At 43.5% G+C, this 27,148-nt stretch overlaps 1 protein-coding gene across 2 annotated transcripts in view; it reads left to right on the top strand.

The window, feature by feature from the left end:
- The window catches only part of TGFBRAP1 (transforming growth factor beta receptor associated protein 1), a 91,631-nt gene extending 84,885 nt beyond the window's left edge, over positions 1-6,746 (top strand). For both annotated transcript variants that reach the window (XM_069757639.1, XM_069757640.1), the window contains exons 11-12: positions 5,013-5,446; positions 5,939-6,746. In XM_069757639.1, coding sequence (XP_069613740.1) covers positions 5,013-5,446; positions 5,939-6,127 — 623 coding nt within the window. In that variant the 3' untranslated portion in view covers positions 6,128-6,746. The remainder of the gene's footprint in view (positions 1-5,012; positions 5,447-5,938) is intronic.
- The last annotated feature ends 20,402 nt before the right edge of the window (positions 6,747-27,148 follow it).

The following is a 27,148-nucleotide window of genomic DNA, read 5'->3' as shown; positions in this document are numbered from 1 at the left end:
AGTTGTCTGGGTATCGTGCTTCATCAATTTCAACATCAGAAATACTTTCCCCACCACTTATGTGGTCCTCATCTTCGGACACTTTCTCCAGTTGGATATATTCTTCAGAATCTGAGGCATTGGCAAGCTTTTCCAATTCCGCTTCGCTCAATGGACGTCTTCGCCACATTTTTATACAACTTTCCAAATACCGTAATAGACACACTGGACTTTCATGGGGTAAAATCAGCATTGTGGAGTAAAATAGCACTGTATTGAGTAAATAGGAATAATAATAATAAAATACCAGAAAACGCTAACTAGTTTAGCAACAATAATAGCTTATACAGTCATGGCCAAAAGTATTGACACCCCTGCAATTTTGTCAGATAATACTCATTTTCTTCCTGAAAATGATTGCAAACACAAATTATTTGGTAATATTATCTTCATTTAATTTGTCTTAAAGGGCCACTGTCACCCCCTCCAGCCGTTATAAACTAAAAGAGCCACCTTGTGCAGCAGTAATGCTGCATTCTAACAAGGTGGCTCTTTAAGTTTTTTGTTCATGTATTCCCAAAATAAAGCGCTTTGAAACTTATCCAAAATACCTCTCTTTGTCCATGGAGGCGGGTCCTCACTCCCCAGCTTGAACCGGTACTCAGCCATCACTCCAATCTTCAGGGGCTTTCGGCACTGCCCCCTCCGCGCTTTTTTCACTTCATAACCGGCGCCTGCGCTGTGTACAACTGTGTGGGGCAGGCGCAGTAAGCTCTGGCCGTCTGACGTCCCAGCCAGGCTTGCAGACTGCGCCTGTGCGGGCAGTGCGGCCACCCACCTTGAGAATCCCAGCCCCGCAGTGTTATGCATTATGCACATTGCCGGGCTAGGATTCCCAAGGTGGGTGGCCGCACTGCCCGCACAGGCGCGGTCTGCAAGCCTGGCTGGGACGTCAGACGGCCAGAGCTTACTGCGCCTGCCCCACACAGTTGCACACAGCGCAGGCGCCGGTTTTGAAGTGAAAAAAGCGCGGAGGGGGCTGTGCCAAAAGCCACTGAAGATGTGAGTGACGGCAGAGTACCGGTTCAAGCTGGGGAGTGAGGACCCGCCTCCATGGACAAAGAGAGGTATTTTGGATAAGTTTCAAAGCGCTTTATTTTGGGAATACATGAACAAAAAGCTAAAAGAGCCACCTTGTTAGAATGCAGCATTACTGCTGCACAAGGTGGCTCTTTTAGTTTATAACGGCTGGAGGGGGGTGACAGTGGCCCTTTAAATGAAAAAAACACAAAAAGAATTGTCCTAAAGCCAAATTGGATATAATTCCACACCAAACATAAAAAAGGGGGTGGACAAAAGTATTGGCACTGTTCGAAAAATCATGTGATGCTTCTCTAATTTGTGTAATTAACAGCACCTGTAACTTACCTGTGGCACTTAACAGGTGTTGGCAATAACTAAATCACACTTGCAGCCAGTTGACATGGATTAAAGTTGACTCAACCTCTGTCCTGTGTCCTTGTGTGTACCACATTGAGCATGGAAAAAAGAAAGAAGACCAAAGAACTGTCTGAGGACTTGAGAAACCAAATTGTGAGGAAGCATGAGCAATCTCAAGGCTACAAGTCCATCTCCAAATACCTGAATGTTCCTGTGTCTACCGTGCGCAGTGTCGTCAAGAAGTTTAAAGCCCATGGCACTGTGGCTAGCCTCCCTAGATGTGGAAGGAAAAGAAAAATTGACAAGAGATTTCAACGCAAAATTGTGTGGATGTTGGATAAAGAACCTCGACGAACATCCAAACAAGTTTAAGCTGCCCTGCAGTCTGAGGGTACAACAGTGTCAACCCGTACTATCCGTTGGCGTCTGAATGAAAAGGGACTGTATGGTAGGAGACCCAGGAAGACCCCACTTCTTACCCCGAGACATAAAAAGGCCAGGCTGGAGTTTGCCAAAACTTACCTAAAAAGCCTAAAACGTTTTGGAAGAATGTTCTCTGGTCAGATGAGACAAAAGTAGAGCTTTTTGGGCAAAGGCATCAACATAGAGTTTACAAGAGAAAAAAAGAGGTATTCAAAGAAAAGAACACGGTCCCTACAGTCAAACATGGCGGAGGTTCCCTGATGTTTTGGGGTTGCTTTGCTGCCTCTGGCACTGGACTGCTTGACCGTGTGCATGGCATTATGAAGTCTGAAGACTACCAACAAATTTTGCAGCATAATTTAGGGCCCAGTGTGAGAAAGCTGGGTCTCCCTCAGAGGTCATGGGTCTTCCAGCAGGACAATGACCCAAAACACACTTCAAAAAGCACTAGAAAATGGTTTGAGAGAAAGCACTGGAGACTTCTAAGGTGGCCAGCAATGAGTCCAGTCCTGAATCCCATAGAACACCTGTGGAGAGATCTAAAAATGGCAGTTTGGAGAAGGCACCCTTCAAATATCAGGGACCTGGAGCAGTTTGCCAAAGAAGAATGGTCTAAAATTCCAGCAGAGCATTGTAAGAAACTCATTGATGGATACCGGAAGCGGTTGGTCGCAGTTATTTTGGCTAAAGGTTGTGCAACCAAGTATTAGGCTGAGGGTGCCAATACCTTTGTCTGGCCCATTTTTGGAGTTTTGTGTGAAATGATCAATGTTTTGCTTTTTGCTTCATTCTCTTTTGTTTTTTTTCATTTAAGACAAATTAAATGAAGATAATAATACCAAACAATTTGTGTTTGCAATCATTTTCTGGAAGAAAACGATTATTATCTGACAGAATTGCAGGGGTGTCAATACTTTTGACCATGACTGTATAAGGGTATGTTCACACGTTCCTGATTTCCATCCTTTTTTTTTCAGGACTGTTTTTTAAAAAACTGCAGCTCTTGGCAGAAAACGCAGGTCCTTTTTTTGGTCCTTTTTTGGTCCTTTTTTGATGCGTTTTTTGATCCTTTTTTTTATCCTTTTTTTGATCCTTTTTTTTATGCAGTTTTCTATGCAGTTAAAATGGCTGAAAATACCCTAACCCTACCCCTAACCCTACCCCTAACCCTACCCCTAACCCTACCCCTAACCCTACCCCTAACCCTATTCTAACCGTAGTGGAAAACCTACCTATGGGGGTGACAAAGGGGAGGGGGGTGTCATTTACTATTTTTTTATTTTGATCACTGAGATAGGTTATATCTCAGTGATCAAAATGCACTTTGGAACGAATCTGCCGGCCGGCAGATTCGGCGGGCGCACTGCGCATGCGCCCGCCATTTTGCAAGATGGCGGCGCCCAGGGAGAAGACGGCCGGACGGACACCGGGACGCCGGGTAAGTATAAGGGGGGGAGATTAGGGCACGGGGGGGGCATCGGAGCACTGGGGGGGGCATCGGAGCACGGGGCGGTGGGATTGGAGCACGGGGGGGCGGGATCGGAGCACGGGGGGGCAGCCACACTCCGCCCACGCACTTCCGCCCGCTTCCCCGCACTTCCTGCTGCAGCGGTTCGGCACCACAAACCGCAGTAAAACCCGCAGATATTTTTTTCATCTGCGGGTTTTACTGCGGGTTTGACCTCACAATGGAGGTCAATGGGTGCAGAACCGCTGCGGCTCCGAAAAAAGAAGTGACATGGTACTTCTTTTTTCCCGCAGCTATTCAGCGCGGCTTTTTTTTTTTTTTTTTTCCGCATTGTGGGCACAGCAGTTCCTGTTTTCCATAGGGTACAATGTAATGTACCCTGCATGGAAAACAGCTGCGGACCCGCAGCGGGAAAATCGCGGCAATTCCGCATGAAAAAAAGGATCGTGTGAACATGGCCTAATACAAACAGACCAGCACAGATCTGTACTCAAATCTCGTCCATCTACAGTAACTTGCAAATGTATCGAGTGCAGGGACTGGAGAAATCAATAAACAATAGTAGATGCAATAGATAATCCACAATGGTACGATAAAGCGTTTATGTAGCTGAAAATATGGCAGGAGATCTGTTTAAAGCACTATCTGGTCATCTGGACCCAAACAGTACATATGTAACAAACATTATTTCATACAAAGAACTTAAAAAACACTCATGATGACAACACCTATCCATAAACAAATTCAACTAACCATGATTTGCAATCCTCATAACAATATGTAGCTTCACAAACTTTTTTCTGGTCAAATAGACCAGAACAGTACAGTAGGGTTAAAGAGGATATCCTGGACTTTTAAAAAAGAAAGGCATGTAGTTACTAACAGAGGCAGCTACCTGTCTGCGCCGGTTATCGACCGCTCCTGCCAGAGATTCAGCTACTCCCTGTCAACAGAGCAGGAGTTTCTCTTCCTGTTGACAGGACGGGACTACTGGTGTCATGCTGATTAGCAGAAAGCTCTCCACTGCCTAATTGGGTGAAGCCGGCTGTCAGTCATCATGACCGAGGGCACTTTAGCCGAAACGCGCATTAGGGTGGTGGCACCGCAACACTCAGGTAAATATGTCCCTTGCAGGACTGTTGTTTAATTGCTGATACTGTTTATATTATTATACATACCTTGGGATATCAGTGTGCGGTGTTTCCCTATTTAGACAAATATGTACAATCTATTACTTGACTAGATATGGAAATCCTCAGCCACATCTCCTGAGCTATCTTATACATATGTTTGCCATTCATATTATATGTACATATTTACATAGTACTATTCCTCTGTTGTTGTGCCACATTCTGGTCATAGTTTGTCATCACACTATTTTATATGCATGTACTCTTTTTAATTGAATTAGTAAAAAATACTTTTTTATATTTACACCTTTTAAAGATTGTATATATCACACATTCTGCATTGTACAAGAGCAGCCTGAATGTCTTTTGTCATCTGTTTAGAGAAAAACAGTATGAGACATATGGAATTTTAATATGCCCAATCCTTTCTTCTTCCAAACCTAAGTGGTGCAGAGGCTTCTTTCCCTATGGTTAAAAGAAGATGTACTTTGGGACATAATTTATTGTGTGCAGTCAACCTAAACTTCTACTTACACATTTATTAATTTTTTTTTTATATTTTCATCCTTCAGATAAAATCAAAGGCACAGATCTGCACATGGAGCGGGCAATATTACACGGGAAACTGGAGGAACATGATCAAGCTTTAAATATTTTAGTTCATCATTTGAAAGACTTTGCTGCTGCTGAGAACTATTGCATATGGAACTCCCTAGGTAGAGATGCCTCTTATCGTAAGAGACTCTTCCAACTCCTTCTTTCTTCCTACCTCACACAGTCATCCCCTGACAATTCACTGACTCTGGCTGCTGTGGACTTGTTGAATAGTCACCCTACAGAGTTTGATGCTCCCAGTGTTTTGCGGCTATTACCAGAAAGCTGGTCTGTGCAGCTTCTTTCTCCATTTCTAGCTGGAGCCATGAGGGAGCACGTTCATGCATTAAGGATGTCCCAAATGGCACTAGGACTTGCGAAGGCAGAGAATAACATTTATAAGAAAGAAAAGGTACAAAATATTTTTTTGGGATTACATTTAGATGACTTTATTTTAAACTAAGGGCCCAGTTTAAGTCTTGATGAGGTGATGTGTTGGAGTCAGATGTTCCTGATTCATGAAAAGGTGCATTCCTTTTCATGAATCTGGAGCATCTATCGATTGGTGTGCTATGCTAGAAATCTCACTCCAGTCAGGTTCTGGTAACAGATTTCTGGCTTCGGCAACCCCACAGCCCGTTATGAATTACATGGACTGTGGTGTCATGTCCCCATCCCACCGAAGCTCAGCCTGTTTCGGCAGAGCTGAGAGAAACTGGCGTGAAGACACCGAAAGTCACAAAATTTAGGCACAATATATAAATTTTGTGACTTTTTAGAGCTTTTATGGTAGAATTCTGGTGTGAAAGCTTTGATGAATCAGGCCCTAAGTATTCAGTTTAAATGATTATCACAATGTTGAGGGTTAATGCTAAATTTAATTCTTAATTATTTTTTTTTCCAGCTGAATATGAGTCAGAAGCCAGTAATTCTTTCTGAGAAGAAATTTTGCCATGTGTGCCGGAAGCCATTCCAAGAACCAATGTTCATCAGAAACGCCAATGGGCATATTGTCCATACCCATTGTGCTACCAGCCTGCATGTTAACAGCAGCATTGACGGCCACATGTCCAACCCTAATAAACGAACTTGAGATCAAAGCATTGAACCGGGAATAGCTGCTGTTACTTCTCACAAGAAGATCTCCATGGAGGAGAGCTGAGAAGCGTCCATGTGATGTAATGAAAACAGTAATCCGACATTTGTGAAGGAAGAAGTCGGTGGTTATGACTTGGAATGAGGAGGGTGCAGGGACAATGTTAGGCATTTGTAATGAAGATGGACCTCGTATGAATCATTATTTTGAACTTAATCAAATGAAGCTTTTTGCATTTTTAAAGGTATTTGCACTGAATATATTTTGCATATGCTGTGAGGGGGGGGGGTATCTAAACAATGCTCGTACACTATGGGATTAGTCATGTTTTAGGGAAGAAAATGATTTATGTCGGTATAAGCAACTATGGTGGAGGTGATTATTGGCAGAGTTCATTATGGATGTCATTTTGCTTTGTACCACTTCTCTCCCACCAGATGAAACCATGATTGCTCAAAACATTCCACAGTAGGAGGTCAACTGTACCACGGGTTCTTTTATGTGTCCTGCAGAAGAAGAGACGTCTTACTGTATATTACGTTTTTTCCCTGTAAAGTTCAAATCAAGTCATGGTATTAAAGATGATTTCAGTGTGCTGCGACCTGATAATTTATAATTTTTTGGAAATGAATTGGCTTCTTTACTTTTCTTATTGGTCTACTTAATGTGCAGAATGTATAAGCCGATGGGTACCATGTGTTATTTCTCCAATAACCCTCCACGGCAGCATCACAGGAGGATGTCACCCCACCATAATAGGGACAGAAAACACAAAGAAGTCAAATGGCCCCTCCCACAACCTCCTTCCAGTGTTTTTTTCTGTCCCTATTGGGATGAAGAGGTCATCCTTCCGTGCTCTGTGGCCGCCAGCAGAGATTGGTTTTTACATGAATGAGAGCCAGGCAGCGGAAAACAATTGCTGTGCCTTTCCTCTCCATGCTGTTCTTGTTTCCTCAGACACAGGACTTTTCTGCGCTCTCGGGTAAAGTTGAATGACATTGGGTTGGGGGCCTCCCTGAGCTCCCCAGCCTCACTCCTTCCTCTCTCCTGTGTGCCGGTGCGCATGGCTGGGGGTGACGCCGGGTTCTTCCATATGACGTCGCTTCCAGTTGCTTTCCACTCTGGAACACGTGTAATACACGCACGATTGCCGGAAGTGATGTCAGACGCTGCTTCCGTACAGCGTCGCCCTAACCTAGACCCATCCTAAGGTAGGACACGTCCTTAGAAATCATGGAGGGTTTATGTTCTTCCCGCTCCGCGGCTGCAGAACCCAACAATTATCCAGTCCCAGTAAGTTTTCTGGCATTTGTGAGTTCCTCTCGTTGGTGCATGTTATATGTATATCTTAGTCTTATTTCTCCTACCCTATTCTTCAGAGGGACAAGGATCCTGCACCAAAGAGTAAAACTGAAATGGCAAGCTGTAAATGTGCAATATGTGCTAAGAAGCTTTCATCCTCCCAGAGAAAACCACTATGCCTGGGGTGCACACTAAGAAGGAGCAGCCTGTAAAGGGAAGGTGGTATCAAAAAAATTTTTTTTCCAGCAATTAAAAAAATGTAAAGAATTAATGTTCACATTTTCTTCAAAAACATTATCATTTGTTTATAATTTAGTAAAATATGATAAAGTTTGGCATTTCCACTTTTAAACACTAGGGGGAGCAGCTACTGAAATTTGACAAAAACCTAGTGTACAAATCGCCCATAATTACTGCAGTGCAGTAATGTGAGCTGAGTCTGGTGACAAGGGTGTGATGTCTCCTCTCCTCCCCTTCTGGGTGTTTGCTAAGGGATAAGAGAGGATGATATCCAGGAACCCAGTGAGCAGCCATTTTGTTGGTGATTGCAAAGTTACACTGACAAGTAGACAGTCTGAGGATGGCAGGCAGCAAGGATTCTGGGAGATATATGGTGGAGGGAGCAGGGTGACAGCAGCGCAGAGTATTTCAGGAGAGCAGTGTGCTGGTCTATGGGGGGCCCCCTGTTTGGTGCGCGGAGCAGCCAGGGATTGTACATAGAGCACTGTCTTTTCTACACATGGATGGACAGTCTCCTCAGAAATCCAGGAAACATTTCTGCGGATTGATGGCCTGTTCTGATCCAGGCTTTGCATGCAGACCCCATTCTCCTCCTCAGATCCTGTCTTCTCCATCCTGTCCTGGCGATGTGTGAAAGCGAGGCGACAGGCACAGTCTGGGGTGACGCTGGGGGGAAATGTAGCCATATAGTAATGATAAAAATGAGACCCCTCTCTTTAGCTGCCTCACCAGCCTTCCCCTGACTACACCTAACTGGAGGTCATGCTGCCCCCCTCTATTACCCCAGACCCGTGTGCAGGTGCTCAGCCAGAACCACCCTAGAATGGGTCCCCTTTCTGAAGATAATACCGTCATATAGCTCACACATAATACTGTCAAATAGATCACACATAATACCACCACATAGATCGCACATAATACTGCCATATAGATCACACATAATACTGTCAAATAGATCACACATAATACTGTCAAATAGATCACACATAATGCCGCCAGTGTTCTCACATACCACCATATGCTTCTCACATAAGACCGCCATATAGATCACCCATAATGCCGCCATATAGATCTCACATAATACCACCATATACTTTTCACACATACCGCCATATAGATCACACATAATATTGCCATATACTAATCACATAATACCGTCATATAGATCACACTTAAACCACCATATAATTCTCACCTAGTACTGCCACATAGATCACACATAATCCCACAATATAGTTCTCATATACCACCGTCATATAGTTTTTACATCATTCCACAATACTGATCAAACATAATACCGCCATATAGATCACATATAATACCGTCACATAGATCACACAATACTTGTCGGCACAACCGCCGTAACGGAAATCCCGCGTCGCTGATTGGTCTCGCCAGCTGCCTGTCATGGCTGCCGCGAAGGGCACAGTCCGATTAGTCCCTCCCCTACTCCCTGCAGTCAGTGCCCGGCGCCCGCTCCGTAATCCCCTCCATTCACCGCTCACACAGGGTTAATGCCAGCGGTAACGGGCCGCTAGTACCGCACTCCGTTACCGCTGCTATTAACCCTGTGTGTCCCCAACTTTTTTACTATTGATGCTGCCTATGCAGCATAAATAGTAAAAAGATGTAATGTTAAAAATAAAAAAACAAAAAACCTGCTATTCTCACCTTCTGTTGTCCGGCGATGCGCTCGCGCCGGCCGCCATTTTCCATTCCCAGAGATGCATTGCAAGATTACCCAGAAGACTTAGCGGTCTCGCAAGACCGCTAAGTCATCTGGGTAATTTCGCAATGCATCCTGGGAACGGAAGATGGCGGCAGCTGCGCGTGCACCGCCAGTTTCGCTGGATTACAAGGGGTGAGTATATAACTATTTTTTATTTTAATTATTTTTTTTAACAGGGATATGGTGCCCACACTGCTAAATACTGCGTGGGCAGTGTTATGTACCACGTGGCTGCTATATACTACATGGGCAGTGTTATATACTCCGTGGGCTGTGTTTTATGTTACGTGGGCTGTGTTATATACTGCGTCACCTGTGTTATATACTGCGTGGCTGCTATATACTGCGTGGGCTGTGTTATATAGTACGTGGGCTGTGTTATATAGTATGTGGGCTGTGTTATATAGTACGTGGGCTGTGTTATATACTACATCGCCTGTGTTATATACTGCGTGGCTGCTATATACTGGGTGGGTTGTTATATAGTATGTGAGCTGTGTTATATACTGTTTGGGCTGTGTTATATACTGCGTGGCCTATATTAACGCATCGGGTATTCTACAATATGTATGTATATAGCAGCCACATAGTATATAGCACAGGCCACGTTGTATTTGCTATATACTACGTGGCCTGTGCTATATACTATGTGGCTGCTATATACATACATACATATTCTAGAATACCCGATGCGTTAGAATCGGGCCACCATCTAGTGTGTATGTATGTATATATATGTGTGTATGTATATATCTCGGCATAATGTGTGGTCTTTATGGGAGTATTATGTGATAAATATATATGGCGGAGTTATACGCGATCCATATGGTATTGTGCTGCTCTAGGGAGGTCACAGATGTATGGTGGAAGGAGCAGGGTGACAGGAGCACAGAGTATTTCAGGATAGTAGTTTACTGGTCTATGGGGGGGGAGGGGAGTGTGCTCACACTCAAACAACTGTATACTTAGCCTTTACTGGCTATTAAAATGGGGGACACACCCCAAAAAAAAGACGTGGGGGCCCCCTATAATTAATAACCAGCAAATGCTATGCAGACAGCTGCGAGCTGACATGAATAGCCTAGAAAGGGGCCATGGATATTGTCCCCCCCCAGGCTAAAAACATCAGCTCTCGGCCGCCTTTTACATGTGCCTTTTCTGGCGCTTTGCCTGGCAATTTCCACTTGCCCTGTAGCGGTAGCAAGTGGGGTTCATATTTGTGGGGTTAATGTCACCTTCATATTGTCCGGTGACAACAAGCCCACGGCTTAGTAATGGAGAGGCGTCTATAAGGCACCTATCCATTACTAATCCTATAGTTGTATTGTAAATAAAGACTCGGCCAGAATAAAGTCCTTTATTAATCTTTTTTAAACCATACTTACCGAACGCATAATCCTCGACTCCCTCATCTCCTACAACAAAAATAATAAACCACAATGGGGAAAGACATGCAGGGGGGAGAGGAGTGCATAGGAGAGGATTAGATACTGACTGCTGAGCTGTGTATCTAATCCTGTCCTGTATGATACCGACTGCTGAGCCGTGTATCTAATCCTGTCCCGTGTGATACCGACTGCTGAGCCGTGTATCTAATCCTGTCCTGTGTGATACGACTGCTGAGCCGTGTATCTAATCCTGTCCTGTGTGATACTGTGCTGAGCCGTGTATCTAATCCTGTCCTGTGTGATACTGTGCTGAGCCGTGTACCTAATCCTATCCTGTGTGATACTGTACACAGGACAGGATTAGATACACAGGACTAGATTAGATACAGAGCTCAGCAGTCAGTGTCACAGGACTGGATTAGCTACACAGGACTGGATTACCTACACAGGACTGGATTAGCTACACAGGACTGGATTAGCTACACAGGACAGAGGCAGCAGTGATAGGTGGTATATAGAGGCAGCTAGCAGTGGTATATACAGGTCCTTCTCAAAAAATTAGCATATAGTGTTAAATTTCATTATTTACCATAATGTAATGATTACAATTAAACTTTCATATATTATAGATTCATTATCCACCAACTGAAATTTGTCAGGTCTTTTATTGTTTTAATACTGATGATTTTGGCATACAACTCCTGATAACCCAAAAAACCTGTCTCAATAAATTAGCATATTTCACCCATCCAATCAAATAAGTGTTTTTTAATAACAAACAAAAAAACCATCAAATAATAATGTTCAGTTATGCACTCAATACTTGGTCGGGAATCCTTTGGCAGAAATGACTGCTTCAATGCGGCGTGGCATGGAGGCAATCAGCCTGTGACACTGCTGAGATGTTATGGAGGCCCAGGATGCTTCAATAGCGGCCTTAAGCTCATCCAGAGTGTTGGGTCTTGCGTCTCTCAACTTTCTCTTCACAATATCCCACAGATTCTCTATGGGGTTCAGGTCAGGAGAGTTGGCAGGCCAATTGAGCACAGTAATACCATGGTCAGTACACCATTTACCAGTGGTTTTGGCACTGTGAGCAGGTGCCAAGTTGTGCTGAAAAATGAAATCTTCATCTCCATAAAGCATTTCAGCCGATGGAAGCATGAAGTGCTCCAAAATCTCCTGATAGCTGCATTGACCCTGCCCTTGATGAAACACAGTGGACCAACACCAGCAGCTGACATGGCACCCCACACCATCACTGACTGTGGGTACTTGACACTGGACTTCAGGCATTTTGGCATTTCCTTCTCCCCAGTCTTCCTCCAGACTCTGGCACCTTGATTTCCGAATGACATGCAAAATTTGCTTTCATCAGAAAAAAGTACCTAGGACCACTTAGCAACAGTCCAGTGCTGCTTCTCTGTAGCCCAGGTCAGGCGCCTCTGCCGCTGTTTATGGTTCAAAAGTGGCTTTACCTGGGAAATGCGGCACCTGTAGCCCATTTCCTGCACACGCCTGTGCACGGTGGCTCTGGATGTTTCCACACCAGACTCAGTCCACTGCTTCCTCAGGTTCCCCAAGGTCTGGAATCGGTCCTTCTCCACAATCTTCCTCAGGGTCCGGTCTCCTCTTCTCGTTGTACAGCGTTTTCGGCCACATTGTTTCCTTCCAACAGACTTACCATTGAGGTGCCTTGATACAGCACTCTGGGAACAGCCTATTTGTTGAGAAATTTCTTTCTGGGTCTTACCCTCTTGCTTGAGGGTGTCAATGATGGCCTTCTTGACATCTGTCAGGTCGCTAGTCTTACCCATGATGGGGGTTTTGAGTAATGAACCAGGCAGGGAGTTTATAAAAGCCTCAGGTATCTTTTGCATGTGTTTAGAGTTAATTAGTTGATTCAGAAGATTAGGGTAATAGGTCGTTTAGAGAACCTTTTCTTGATATGCTAATTTATTGAGACAGGTTTTTTGGGTTATCAGGAGTTGTATGCCAAAATCATCAGTATTAAAACAATAAAAGACCTGACAAATTTCAGTTGGTGGATAATGAATCTATAATATATGAAAGTTTAATTGTAATCATTACATTATGGTAAATAATGAAATTTAACACTATATGCTAATTTTTTGAGAAGGACCTGTAGAGGCAGCTAGCAGTGGTAGGTGGTATATAGAGGCAGCTAGCAGTGGTAGGTGGTATATAGAGGCAGCTAGCAATGGTATACAGAGGTAGGTGGTATATAGAGGCAGCTAGCAGTGGTAGGTGGTATATAGACGCAGGTAGCAATGGTATATAGAGGCAAGTAGCAGTGGTATATAGGGGTAGGTGGCAGTGGTAGGTGGTATATAGAGGCAGGTAGCAGTGGTAGGTGGTATATAGAGGCAGGTAGCAGTGGTATATAGGGGCAGTGGTAGGTGGTATATAGAGACAGGTAGCAGTGGTAGGTGGTATATAGAGGCAGGTAGCAGTGGTAGATGCATAAGAAAAAAAACCCCTGTACTTCCATTCTCTCCCAGGAAGTGCTGAATCATCTGCAGATACTTACCTCAGACCCTCGCTTCCCAGCAGCAGCTTCTGCCTGGCAGCTCCTGCTATCGCACGCACTGAGCTGTGTGTGACTGTGTGCGATGACAGAGGAAAATAAAGCAGCAAAATGGCCGCGAACTCCTCCCCCAGCTGTGACCTAGCAGCCCAGTGGGCGTGCCCAGGTCACAGCTAAGAAGCAGGAGGAGTGGCCTCAATGAAAGAGATGGGGTCAGAGTCCGACCGTTAGCTCCTATATAGGCCCATGGCTGCCTTAAGTGAGGTGTGCAAGTGTCGTGCCCAGACACTTACACTCACACTAATGAAAATGGCAGCCTCCAGTGGCAAAAGTAAAAGTGAATAAATAAAAAAGTATGAAAGTAGTACATTTACTTTTACATTAAAAATAATTGAATATATAATCAATAATTATTAATACAAAAACTAAAATCACGGCACCTTCCCTTTAAAGGAGTTGTCTGATCAAAACTGATAAGTCTGCAGTCACTCTGTGTGACTGCAGATTATGTATCTTTCCCCAGGGCATGCACGTTTCATTCCCTTAAAGGTACCTTCACACTGAGCGACTTTAGAACGATAACGATAGTGATCCGTGACATTGCAGCGTCCTGGATAGCGATATCGTTGTGTTTGACACGCAGCAGCGATCAGGATCCTGCTGTGACATAGCTGGTCGGAGCTAGAAGGCCAGAACTTTATTTCGTCGCTGGATCCCCCGCTGACATCGCTGAATCGGCGTGTGTGACGCCGATTCAGCGATGTCTTCACTTGTAACCAGGGTAAACATCGGGTTACTAAGCGCAGGGCCGCGCTTAGTAATCCGATATTTACCCTGGTTACCATTGTAAATGTAAAAAAAACAAACACTACATACTTATGGTACATTCCGGTGTCTGTCGCGTCCCCCGCTTTCAGCTTCCCTGCACTGTGTCAGTGCCGGCCGGCCGTAAAAAAGCAGAGCACAGCGGTGACGTCACCGCTCTGCTTTACGGCCGGCGCTTACACAGTGCAGGGAAACTGAAGGCGGGGAACGCGACAGACACCGAAATGTAAGTAGTGTTTTGTTTTTTTTACATTTACAATGGTAACCAGGGTAAACATTGGGTTACTAAGCGCGGCCCTGCGCTTAGTAACCCAATGTTTACCCTGGGTACCAGGGGACTTCGGCATCGTTGGTCGCTGGAGAGCTGTCTGTGTGACAGCTCTCCAGCGACCACACAACGACGAAACAGCGACGCTGCAGCGATCGACATCGTTGTCTATATCGCTGCAGCATCGCTTAACGTGACGGCACCTTTAAGGGACAATACATGTTTGGATTAGCTCTGGGTGATTTATTGGAAAAGGCCTCAGATAGGAAGAAATATTTGCCTAAACCAAAGAACTTCAGGAAGAGATACTTTTGGCATCCCCAAGAACAATGATCTCAATACAAAGGGAAGGGGAAGTCAGGCCGATGGAGTTACCTCAAAGGAGAACTGGCAGAAATATTTTTCTCTGCCAGAAACAGCGACAGGACAAACAATGATGCCAGAACAGTAGAGGGTTGCTTTTCAGAATTCCTCCCTCAGTGGCACACGATTTGTTCAAGTCCATGGATCCTAAGTAGTGATAAGCGAATATACTCGTTACTCGATATTTCCCGAGCATGCTCGGGGGTCCTCCGAGTATTTTTTTAGTGTTCGGAAATTTAGTTTTTATTTCCGCAGCTGAATGATTTACATCTGTTAGCCAGCATAAGTACATGTGAGGATTCCCTAGCAACCAGGCAACCCCCACATGTACTTATGCTGGTTAGCAGATGAAAATCATTCAGCTGCGGAAATAAAAAGGAAATTTCCGAGCACTAAAAAAATACTCTGAGGACACCCGAGCTGGGAAATATCGAGTAACGAGTATATTCGCTCATCACTCATCCTAAGGTCTGTCTGGGAAGGAGTGAAGATTGAGTTCTCTTCCTACCCTCCACAAAAGTTGAGAATAACTCGCCTTTCTTCTCCAAAATTGCCAAACAATTAAATGTCTGGTCAGCAAGGTTTACTCTCTTCGGGAGTAATCTCTCCAGTTCCAGAAGCAGAAAAAAGCAGGGGTCATTACTCTCTGCTTTTCCTGGTAAAAAAAAAAAAAAGTGGCATCTATACAATAATCATTAACCTAAAACCTGTGAACAAATACATTGCTTTCAAAAGGTTCAAGATGGAGTCCATAAAGTTTACTGTCCTCCTGATAGGGCAGAACTACATCATGGCAACCATCGATTTACAGGACTTGTATTATCATGTCCCCATCCATTCAGCCTACCAGAAATTCTTAAGTTTTGCGGTTACCCAAGGGAGACGAATACAACACTTTTAGCTCAATGTTCAGCCATTCAGAATATCGTTAGCACCTTGAAGGTTTCCAAAGATCATAGCGGAGGTTGTAGTTTTGATCAGAAAACCGAATATCTGCATAATCCCTGATCTCGAAGCCTTCCTCCTCATGGCTCAGTCTGTACTGCTGCTCAGAGAACATCTACAGCAGGGGTGTCAAACTGCATTCCTCGAGGGCTGCAAACAGGTCATGTTTTCAGGATTTCCTTAGCATTGCACAAGGTGCTGCAATCATTATGTGTGTAGGTGATTAAATTATCACCTGTGCAATGCAAGGAAATCCTGAAAACATGACCTGTTTGCAGCCCTCGAGGAATGCAGTTTGACTCCCCTGATCTGCAGAAAACAATTCAGATTTTGATGTCTCTAAGATGTCTGGTGAACCATCAAAAGTCAGACTTGGTCCCTTCCACTACACAAACCTTCGGTGTTCTACTGGACTCCCGGAAACAAACATCCTTCTTGCCAAAGGAGAAACAAATCTAATCCAAAATAAATTTCCAGCTGAGACACATAATGCAAGAGAAATTTGAGTAACCATAAACCACCAGTAAGTTTTAAAACAAACATTTATTAGAAACGGTTCATTAAAAATAGTTAGCAAACAGTAAACAATATGAGATCCATCAAGCCAATACAAAATATCAAGCAATGTATAGGAAATACAAAACCTATACACCCAGTCACCATATATAGTAGAAGTCCAATAGACATAGAGTGAGACAAAAGGCTGGTTTATAGATTGTAGTGCTTGCCCATAATGAGGGGAGGGAGATTTGGTGGGGCTCTGCCAGCCCTGCCTCGATGCGTGTTTCGCGTACAGTTTTCTCAAGGGGAGTTGTCAACTGGTTAAATCCTATCTGGTGTATATGTAGGGTGTCCACAGGTGCCCAATTAAAAGCAGTGCAAGAGCATTGTCACTTCTGTCATTATAGTACTATGCTCCACTGTCGTCACAGCAGCGCAAAGGCCCAATAACGCCAAATACAAGAGTGCGTCGCCTATTAGATGACTAGGAGGCGCAAAAAAGACGATAAAGCGCATGCGTGCATCGGCAGCCATTTTCAAGGAGTCCAGAGGAAGCAACCATATGTAGGGCTGTATCTAGATACATTAGAGGGAGATCTCCGAGAAAGGGGGAGGGGAAGTGGAGCGGAACAGGGAGGGACAAAGAACACAACAATGCCCAGTGGTATAGATCAAAGGTATGCAACATAAACATCTGTGTGCAAGAGATGACTGTATAATTAAGCAACCATCACATATAATGATAGTAAACAGGCTGACAGATAAAGTGGCATAATAGATGAAAAAATAAAAAAAATTTTGTTTGAAATCCAAGACGGAATAAAAATTGATGAGATATACAATGGCAGTGTAGAATAGGTTATGTGTATCTAAACAAATCGGCGCAAACAAGATAGAAATGTAAAATGTAAAGCGCTGCGGAATATGTTAGCGCTATATAAAAATAAAGATTATTATTATTATTATTATTATTATTATTAGAAATAATGTGAGATATTGAAAGTTAAAACCACCCCCACATTACACACGCAGTATAATGCATAGTATCCATATACAGCTCTGGCAAAAATTAAGAGACCACTGCAAAATGTTCAGTTTGTCTGATTTTTCTCTTTACAGGTATATTTTTGAGTAAAATGTAAATTGCTCTTTTATTCTATAAACTACTGACAACATGTCTTCGGAGTTCCAAGCAATACATTTTGTATTTATTTTCAGAAAATGAGAAATGGTCAAAATAACAAAATAATGCAGTACTTGCAGACCTCAAATAATGCAAAAAAAAACAAGTTCATAATCATTTAGGAACACAAATACTAATGTTTTAACTCCGGAAGAGTTCAGAAATCAATATCTTGTGGAATATCCATGATTTTTAATCACAGCTTTCATGCGTCTTGGCATGCTTTCTACCAGTCTTTCACACTGCTTTTGGGTGACCTTATGCCACTCCTGGTACAAAAATATAAGCAGTTCTTCTTTGTTTGATGGCTTGTGACTATCCATCTTCCTCTTGATTACATTCTAGAGGTTTTCAATGGGGTGCAGGTCTGGAGATTGGGCTGCCCATGACAGGGATTTGATGTGGTGGTCCTTCATCCACACCTTGATTGACCTAGCTGTGTGGCATGGCGCATTGTCCTGCTGGAAAAAACAGTCCTCAGTCGGGGAACATTGCCTGAGCAGAAGGAATCAACTGTTTTTCCAGGATAACCTTGTATGCGGCTTGATTCATACGTCTTTTGCAAAGATTAACCTTCCCAATTCCAGCCTTGCTGAAGCATCCCCAGATCATCACCGATCCTCCACCAAATTTCACAGTGGGTGCAAGACACTGTGGCTTGTACGCCTCTCTAGGTCTTAGTCTAACCATTACACGACCAGGTGTTCGGCAAAGCTGAAAATTAGAAGGGGGAAGGAAATAAATCCAAAAAGATAACCTTATGTCTTATTAGTAAAATTGCTTTATTAAAGTGCAAGGCAAAGAGACAGTGATGACAACAGTCATCCAATAATACATAAAAACAATCAGTGCAAATAGGACACTAAGACAACTGCTTGCCAACCCATAATAAAGAAGTAGTACGCCACATCCACATAAAGGGTTAAAGTTACAGGGCCAATAGGGGACAGAACCTCAGTCATAATAGACTAATGTGCAAAAGACCGCCATATATTATACAAGATTGTATTGTATCAAGCATGTCATACAACATCACGTAGTAATTAAGGACTTCACAGAGCGGTAATAAAAATTAATACATCACCCCAAAAGAAGGCTGGTCCTTGGCAAATGCAGTGTCTCAGTGTCCGCCCCAACGCGCGTTTCGGAACACCTTCGTCAGGGGGTGCATAGAAAACTACGGAAAATGTGCTGTATAAGAAGGCCGAAAACCGGAAGTGAACCTATGACGTGACCCGGATGTAGACGCGCGTCTCCTAGCAACCGCCGGCACAACAGAGGGAAACAGCGTCATCCAGGGTATGTGTACCGGTACACGTGGGGCCCCACGGGATCCGCCCACACTATGCACTGGATCGCCGTTCACCAAGAGGAATCAGCCAGGCGGGCACATGCGCAGTGACACACTCAGGGAGAAAAACGTCATAAAGGATATGGGCAAAGGCAGAAGACAGATCATAATGATCTGTGAAGGTAACTATAGCGCGCATATATTTATGCAGGAAATATATACTTCACTTGCTACTACAAAGAGAGAATATGAAACCATGCTATACATACAGGCAACCTTAGGACTACTAACAGTGCATAGACCGATAGTGCTTTTTTTAAAATTGTTGGTATCGCACCATATCTTAGTTACAAATAAACCTATATCAAAAAGTGAATAAATAAATAAGTAGGCAATAGCGGCAGTAGCGGTACAAATGTCCATATATTACAAAAATTCACATCTCTAAATGGCAGCGAACTTCTTTCCATACATATATATATATATATATATATATATATATATATATATATATACAGCGCAAGGGATAAAAATATCCACTAGATGGCGATAGAGGGACGATTTTCACTATTCCTCTTTTTCTTCCTCTTCTTTCTTTGTCACCATCTTCTACCACCTCATTTAAAGATATACGACATAGGCAAGATCAAATTCCTTCCTCGATACGACCGAAAGGTAAGATATCACAACTAAAACTAAAGAAAAAGTAAAATGATTAAAAACAAATTGGATGTACATCCATTATCAACAAGAGAGAAAATACTCCACAGCCTGATGATCACAAAAATGGGACAAAGCTTAAATTTTCGTTAAGACCAAGGGGGTGAGTTGTCCGCAAGGTCCAAATCCATTTAGCCTCAAGGCGTGCAAGCCTATTAGTAAGTTTGCCACCTCTAATGCCAACATCCAGACTGTCAATACCCCTAAACCTGATCAATCTTCCATTGCAGCCATGATGTTCCCTGAAATGTCTAGGGAGTGTTTTTAACTCAACACTATCAGAAGTGTGACTGGCCGCTGCCTCAATCCCACGTACGTGTTCGCGAATGCGAATCTTAAATTGGCGAGATGTAAGCCCCACATACACTAAGCCACATGGGCACGTGGCGTAGTAAATGACATAGCGTGTTGTACAGTCAATTCTTCTAATATTGAATATTTTTTCTCCACTAGAATCAGAGAACACACTGGTCCGCTCCATATTGGAGCATGCCACACAATGGCCGCAAGGGGAGGAACCAAAACGAGGAGGAACATCATCCAAGAAAGTCACTCTAGGTACCCCTTCATAGTGACTCCTCGTAAGATGATCTTAAGGCCATGTTCACACAGTGCGTTTTTTTCTGCGGAACCGCAGAGTTTTTTCCGCTGCGGTTCCGCAGCTGTTTTCCATGCAGGGTACAGTACAATGTACCCTATGGAAAACAGGAACCACTGTGCACATGATGCGGGAATCGGGAAAAAAAGCCGCGCTGAATAGCCGCGGTAAAAAAGAAGTACCATGTCACTTCTTTTTTCGGAGCCGCAGCGGTTCTGCACCCATAGACCTCCATTGTGAGGTCAAACCCGCAGTAAAACCCGCAGATCAAAAATATATCTGCGGGTTTTATTGCGGTTTGTGGTGCCGAACCGCTGCAGCAGGAAGTGCGGGGAAGCGGGCGGAAGTGCGTGGGCGGAGTGTGGCTGCCCCGATCCCACCCCCCCATGCTCCGATGCCCCCCCCCCGTGCCCTAATCTCCCCCCTTATACTTACCCGGCCTCCCGGTGTCCGTCCGGCCGTCTTCTCCCTGGGCGCCGCCATCTTGCAAAATGGCGGGCGCATGCGCAGTGCGCCCGCCGAATCTGCCGGCCGGCAGATTCGTTCCAAAGTGCATTTTGATCACTGAGATATAACCTATCTCAGTGATCAAAATAAAAAAATAGTAAATAACACCCCCTTCCTTTGTCACCCCCATAGGTAGGGACAATAAAAAAATTAAGAATTTTTTTTTTTTCCACTAAGGTTAGAATAGGGTTAGGGGTAGGGGTAGGGGTAGGGTTAGGGTATTTTCAGCCATTTTAACCCTAAAAAACTTCCTAGAAAACACACAGACTCTGCATAGAAAACTGCATAAAAAAACACATCAAAAAACGCACCAAAAAAGCACCAAAAAAAGGACCTGCGTTTTCTGCAAAGAGCTGCGGTTTCAGTCCTGAAAAAAAAAAGGAGGGAAATCAGGAACGTGTGAACATACCCTTAAGGTTCCTTGCACGTCGGAAAGAAATAAGGGGACGGTCAGGTAGTATTTTAGAAATAGTTTTATCCACCTTGAGGATGGGCCAAGATTTTGATAGGGCCTCACGGATTCTCGAAGCTTGGGAATTGAAATTAGTCACGAAACGTAACTGCCTATCAGCTTGTCGAGATCCCCTAGATACATGATTATAAACTAAAGACTCCCTAGAGGCAGACTTAGATCTATTGTAGGCCTTCTTAATAGACCGCTTACTATACCCGCGATTAAGGAATCTAGCCTGAAGTTCCCTAGCCTGTTGCTCAAAATCTGACTCAGTCGAGCAGATCCTTCGCAACCGAAGGAACTGCCCGACTGGTACAGCCCTAATAACATGTGGTGGATGACAGGACGATGCATGTAGCAGGGAATTCGTGGATGTCGGCTTCCGGAACAGGTCGGTTTGAAGAAAGCCGAGCTGGTCCCTCTTAATGGTGACATCCAGGAATTCCACTCTCTCCCTACTCCAATGATACGTAAGATGGATATTTAAATCATTACTGTTCAGCCCGTCCATAAATAAAATCAATTCATCAGAGGATCCCTGCCAGATCATGAGTATGTCGTCAATGTATCGGGCCCAAAGTAGGGCCCGGTCCATTGACGACCCCCGATCCGACAGGAAGAGGTCCCTCTCCCACAGCCCCAGGAACAGATTCGCATAGGAGGGCGCAAAGGCCGCTCCCATGGCTGTCCCCTGGAGCTGTAGGAAGAAGGACCCCTTGAACACAAAAAATTGTGGGTTAAAGCAAACTCTAATAGTTCTAACAAAAACTTTCCAAAATCAGAGGGGGAACCGGACAGATCCAGGAAAAAACGTACAGCATTAAGTCCATCTCTATGTTTGATGTTCGTATACAACGATTCGACGTCAGCTGTCGTCAAGATTGTATTCTCGTCCAAATGGACGGAATCAACCTTCTTAAGAAAGCTCCCCAGTATCCTTCAAAAACTAGGGCAAATTTATAACCAATCCACTGATTGACCTTCTCGAGGAAGTTCCCATTGCCCGAAATGATAGGTCTCCCAGGTGGTACCAACGCATCTTTATGCATTTTGGGAAGGAGGTAAAAAGTCGAGACAGTCGGTTCAGTGACACGGAGTGCTAGAGAAAGTTCACTAGTAATGACACCTCCGGCAACGGCAGCATCTAAGATCGCATCCAATTGTGCACTGAAGGCCGACAAGGGGTTAAAGGTAAGCCTTTTGTAGCAAACGGTGTTATGTAATTGCCTAAAGGCTTCCCTTTCATACATTACTTTTGGCCAAATGACCACATTACCCCCCTTGTCGGCCTGTTTCAGTACAACATCCGGAAGGTCCCTGAGATACCGCAATCGTGCCCTTTCGTCTCTACTTAAATTGTCCCTCCCAAGGTGCTGAGGTATTTTAAGGAGATCCTGGGTGACCACCTGGACAAACATATCAATAGGGGCACATGTGGAGAGAGGAGGGAACCTCTTGGACCACGGTTTAATGGCGGGTGGAATCTTACCTCCCTCCGCAATGTTTTCACTGGAGAGCTCCTCAAGAGTCCTCAATGTATTCTGCTCCTCCTCTGTTGGGAATAGTTGATGAAGACTGTCATAAAAAAAAATAACGTTTGAACAGTAGGGACCGAGCAAACAGGTGAAGATCCTTAATCACAGAGAAGGTGTCAAGGCCCACCACCGGGGAAAAGGAAAGACCCCTACTTAATAAAGACAAATCAGAGGGGAAAAGAACATAGTGACTAAGGTTAATCACCTTATTATCCTTTACTGAGCGATCAGGTGAATGTGGAGCAAGTCGTTTATAGGGATGATAACCCCGTGCTCTATGTCCATTAGCACCAGATCTTGTGGTCATTGAGTATGAAGAAACATCGGACTGTTCACTCAGAGAAGAAATGGAGGTCACTGACGGCACATGTTTAAGGCGCTGTTGAGACAATTTAGCCTTCCTCCATAAGTACACAGTATGTTGCTGGTAGTCCCTCTGATCTCGATTGAATTTATTAATCTGAGATTCATGAATTTTCTTCACTACTGAGTCAAGGGTTTTTTCCAAATTAAGGTCAAAGATTTTTATTTTGTCAGCAGGACAACCAGTACGCAGTTCGTTTTGTGTAGAATCAATTAATTTATCAAGCTCACAGATATTATTAGAATTGAAATCAATCAACAATTTGATTAATGCCGAGGAGCATGTACCACAAATTTCTTCCCAATTTGAAATAAACTGGGCATCCTCCACCGGAAAAGTGGGGATCACACGAACCCGAAGCCCCCTTGGAATCATATTAGTCGCCAAATATTTTTCGAGGAACGCCCGGTTCCACCATAGCTTCGTTCTTTTAATTAATAAATACTGGATGGAGGAACACAGGGTATCCCACTTGCGATCATCAGACTGTGGAGCACTCACACTGCCTCCAAACACTTGTTCCACTTGGCCTAACCAGGCCTTTTCTTTCACTCTATAATCCATATGGATACCACCAAAACCTGTGCAAAACACAGTAAACATACATTGACGCGCGTTGGGGTGGACACTGAGACACTGCATTTGCCAAGGACCGGCCTTCTTTTGGGGTGATGTATTAATTTTTATGCCAAAGAAGAAAGTGGAGCGCACTCCTCAATACGGACGAAGAAGTAATCTTTATTGAGACATCTTACAAGGAAGAGCGGACGGGAGAAAAATGTGTTCGGGAAAGAACGGGACAACAGCTGTTTCGCGCAGCAAGCGCTTCAACAGGTCCTATGGCAGACGGGGATGAGGAGGAGGAACTTAAAGACCCAAAACAGGTGAAAATACCTCCCCTCATCAGCCGTGCACCAGACGTTATACGTGACCAATGTTAAAATGGCAAGCACTACAGAGAGTGCTTATCACACAATAAAAAAATATAAAAAAGAGATATATACAAACATGAGATGTGCTAAATACATTTACAATAAGAAAAAACGGGAGAGGAAGTACAAAATACAATAAATTCCAGACCACTTACAAAAAAACCGACATATCAAGGCGTTCATTTAACCCCATAGGGCCGGTAGCATTGGTACGCATTATCCAGCGGGCTTCGCATTTTAAAAGAAGTCGATGCATATCCCCGCCATGAGGAGGTGGATACACCCGATTAATGCCTGCAAAACGTAAGGTCTTAATATCACTTGCATGGCATGATCTAACGTGATTAATTAAGCGGGGGACTCCTTTACCTGTCCGTACAGAGGAAAAATGTTCCTTTATACGAATGTATAGGGGACGGATAGTTTTACCTATATAAAAGAAACCGCACTGGCAGAAAATGACATAAACTAAGTAAGCCGTTTTACAGGAGATGAAATCTTTAACGACATGCTTGATTGGCCCTATCTGTATCGTGTTACCCGTTATGTGCTGTGTACAAATATTGCATTGTCCGCATCTATAGTTGCCTTTGGGGGTATCCCTGCTGAGCCAATTTGTATGGTCAGTAGTAATACGATTACGTACCAGGATGTCTCCTATATTTCTACTACGGCGACTAGCAAACAAAGGGCCCTTCTCAAGTCTATCTGTTAATACTTCATCCCTACCCAAGATATGCCAATTCTTCCTTATTATGGACCTGATATGTGTATCCATTGGGCCAAATTTAAAACTGAAAACAAAAGGTTTAACTTCACTTGTATTTTTTTGGGACACCGATTTTTTAAGGCTGGGGATTTCCTTATCCGCCCTCATCAGGGCCGCATCAAGAAGAGGGCGTGGATAGCCTCGATTCTCAAAGCGCTTATATAGTTGTTGCGATTGTTTCTTAAAACCTGCTATCGTGTTGTTAATTCGCTTTACCCTTAAAAATTGACTATAAGGCAAAGCCTGTTTTGTATAAAAAGGATGAGCGCTTTGATAATGGAGGAGTGCATTAGAAGAAGAAGGCTTGCGGTACACTTCTGTATTAATTTCACCTGCTATAATAGAGATTTTTACATCTAAAAAATCTAGAGACTGATTCCCATACAGGGAGGTGAAATTCATATTCATAGAATTATTGTTGGATAAAAAGCGCACAAAATCATTAAAGTCATCCATCAAGCCGTCCCATACCACCAGGATATCATCCACATAGCGAATATATAATTTTATATGCTTCAGGTAGGGATTATCCTCCGAATATACATATTTGTCCTCAAAAAATGCCAAATATAGGTTAGCCAGGGTACATGCGACTGACGTACCCATGGCTGTCCCTTCCTTCTGTATATACCATTGGTTGTCAAACAAAAAGGCATTATGTTCTAGGACAAAAGTCAGACTATCACAGATGAAACTGATGGTCTGGGCGTCTGTTGGTGTTTTTTGTAAAATCTCTTTTACGACATTAACTCCTAGATTTTGTGGGATCCTGGTGTACAAGCTTTCTACATCAATAGAAGCTAGACTGAAGGTTTCCTGCCAAGTAAAGTGCCTTATTACACGTAAGAGGTGGTTGGTGTCTTTAATATAGGAGGGTATATCTTGAAGCAGGGGACGCAGAAGCCAGTCCAAATATCTTGATAAGGGCTCAGTGAGAGAGCCTACCCCTGAAACAATTGGCCGTCCTGGCGGTTCAATAGATGATTTATGAACTTTAGGCCGATGATACCAGTGTGGCTTATTTGGTAAAACCGGTATTAATTTTTCTGCTTGTCTTTTTGATAGTATACCCCCCTCAACATAAGTCCTCAATAGGGATCTCAACTCATTCTGAAATTTTAATGTAGGATTACTTTCAATTTTCTCATATGTCGTATCATTTGTCAACTGTCTAAGGGCTTCAGACATGTAATAACTTTTTGTCAGGAGAACGATATTACCCCCTTTATCGGAAGCACGGACTACTGTATCCTGCCAATTTAATATCTCTTTTAGAGCCCTATTTTCAGTTTCAGACAAATTTGATGGCAATGACGGATACAAAAGCGCTTCTATTTCTTTAACAACCTGTGCCTCGAAGATATCCACAGGATTGCCTGGGGCAACCTGTGGAACAAATGTAGATTTAACACCTCCCATAAACGGCTCCATTGGAGGTTTATTTTTGTATATTGATTCTGCAACAGGATCTGTAAGATCCAATAGCAGAAGTGCGTCATTATGCGTATCCTCCGTTGTGTTATTCAAGGGCATGAAACCAAGGGGACCTATTTGACATGGAATTTCTCCAGGTAATGTTACTATGTTATTTTTATTACCACTGGTTTTGAACATTTTATATAAATGTATTTTTCTTACTGCTTTATACATATCGATCTTAAAGTCCACTAGATTAAAATGTTCAGGGAGACAGAAATTGAGACCCTTAGACAACACGGAGAGGTGTGGGGATTCCAAATTGTGAGTAGTCAAATTTAATACAGCGTTTGGGAGTATAAGCTCTATGTCATTGGCTTCCAAGAGACCTGCTTCCTTTTGCTTTTCCTTTGCGATCTTATTGCGGTACCTGCGGCCTCCCCGCCGCGTGCGCCGTCCAAAGGGAACGATTGTCCCACAGAAGCCTCCTCTGGATCCGTTGCTGGGGCTGAATCTTCATTTGCACTTGAATCGGAGTCTGTGGTCAGGTAATCCCTTTTGGTATAAAGTTTATTATTTTTATGGTACGGTGTATATCTATGAGATCTTTTGATGAAGGCTCGATTGCCCTGTCCAGAACTTCTTTTATTCCAATTGAAGATGTTGCCTGACTCAAAGTCCGTTCTGTCCCTGATAAATTTATCCCTTTTCTTTTGTTTTATTTCAGTTTGTAAATTTATTAATTTAATGTCTAGTTTCTTAGCCAATGTGGTCCATTGAGTTTCCGTTAGCCTTGATTTAAGTTCTTCCTCCAATGGAGCCGTTTATGGGAGGTGTTAAATCTACATTTGTTCCACAGGTTGCCCCAGGCAATCCTGTGGATATCTTCGAGGCACAGGTTGTTAAAGAAATAGAAGCGCTTTTGTATCCGTCATTGCCATCAAATTTGTCTGAAACTGAAAATAGGGCTCTAAAAGAGATATTAAATTGGCAGGATACAGTAGTCCGTGCTTCCGATAAAGGGGGTAATATCGTTCTCCTGACAAAAAGTTATTACATGTCTGAAGCCCTTAGACAGTTGACAAATGATACGACATATGAGAAAATTGAAAGTAATCCTACATTAAAATTTCAGAATGA

The sequence above is a fragment of the Ranitomeya imitator genome, chromosome 3, assembly GCF_032444005.1.
Source record: "Ranitomeya imitator isolate aRanImi1 chromosome 3, aRanImi1.pri, whole genome shotgun sequence".
NCBI lineage: Eukaryota > Metazoa > Chordata > Amphibia > Anura > Dendrobatidae > Ranitomeya > Ranitomeya imitator.
Note: the sequence above shows the minus strand (reverse complement) of the source record. Positions and strands in the feature narration are given on the sequence as shown.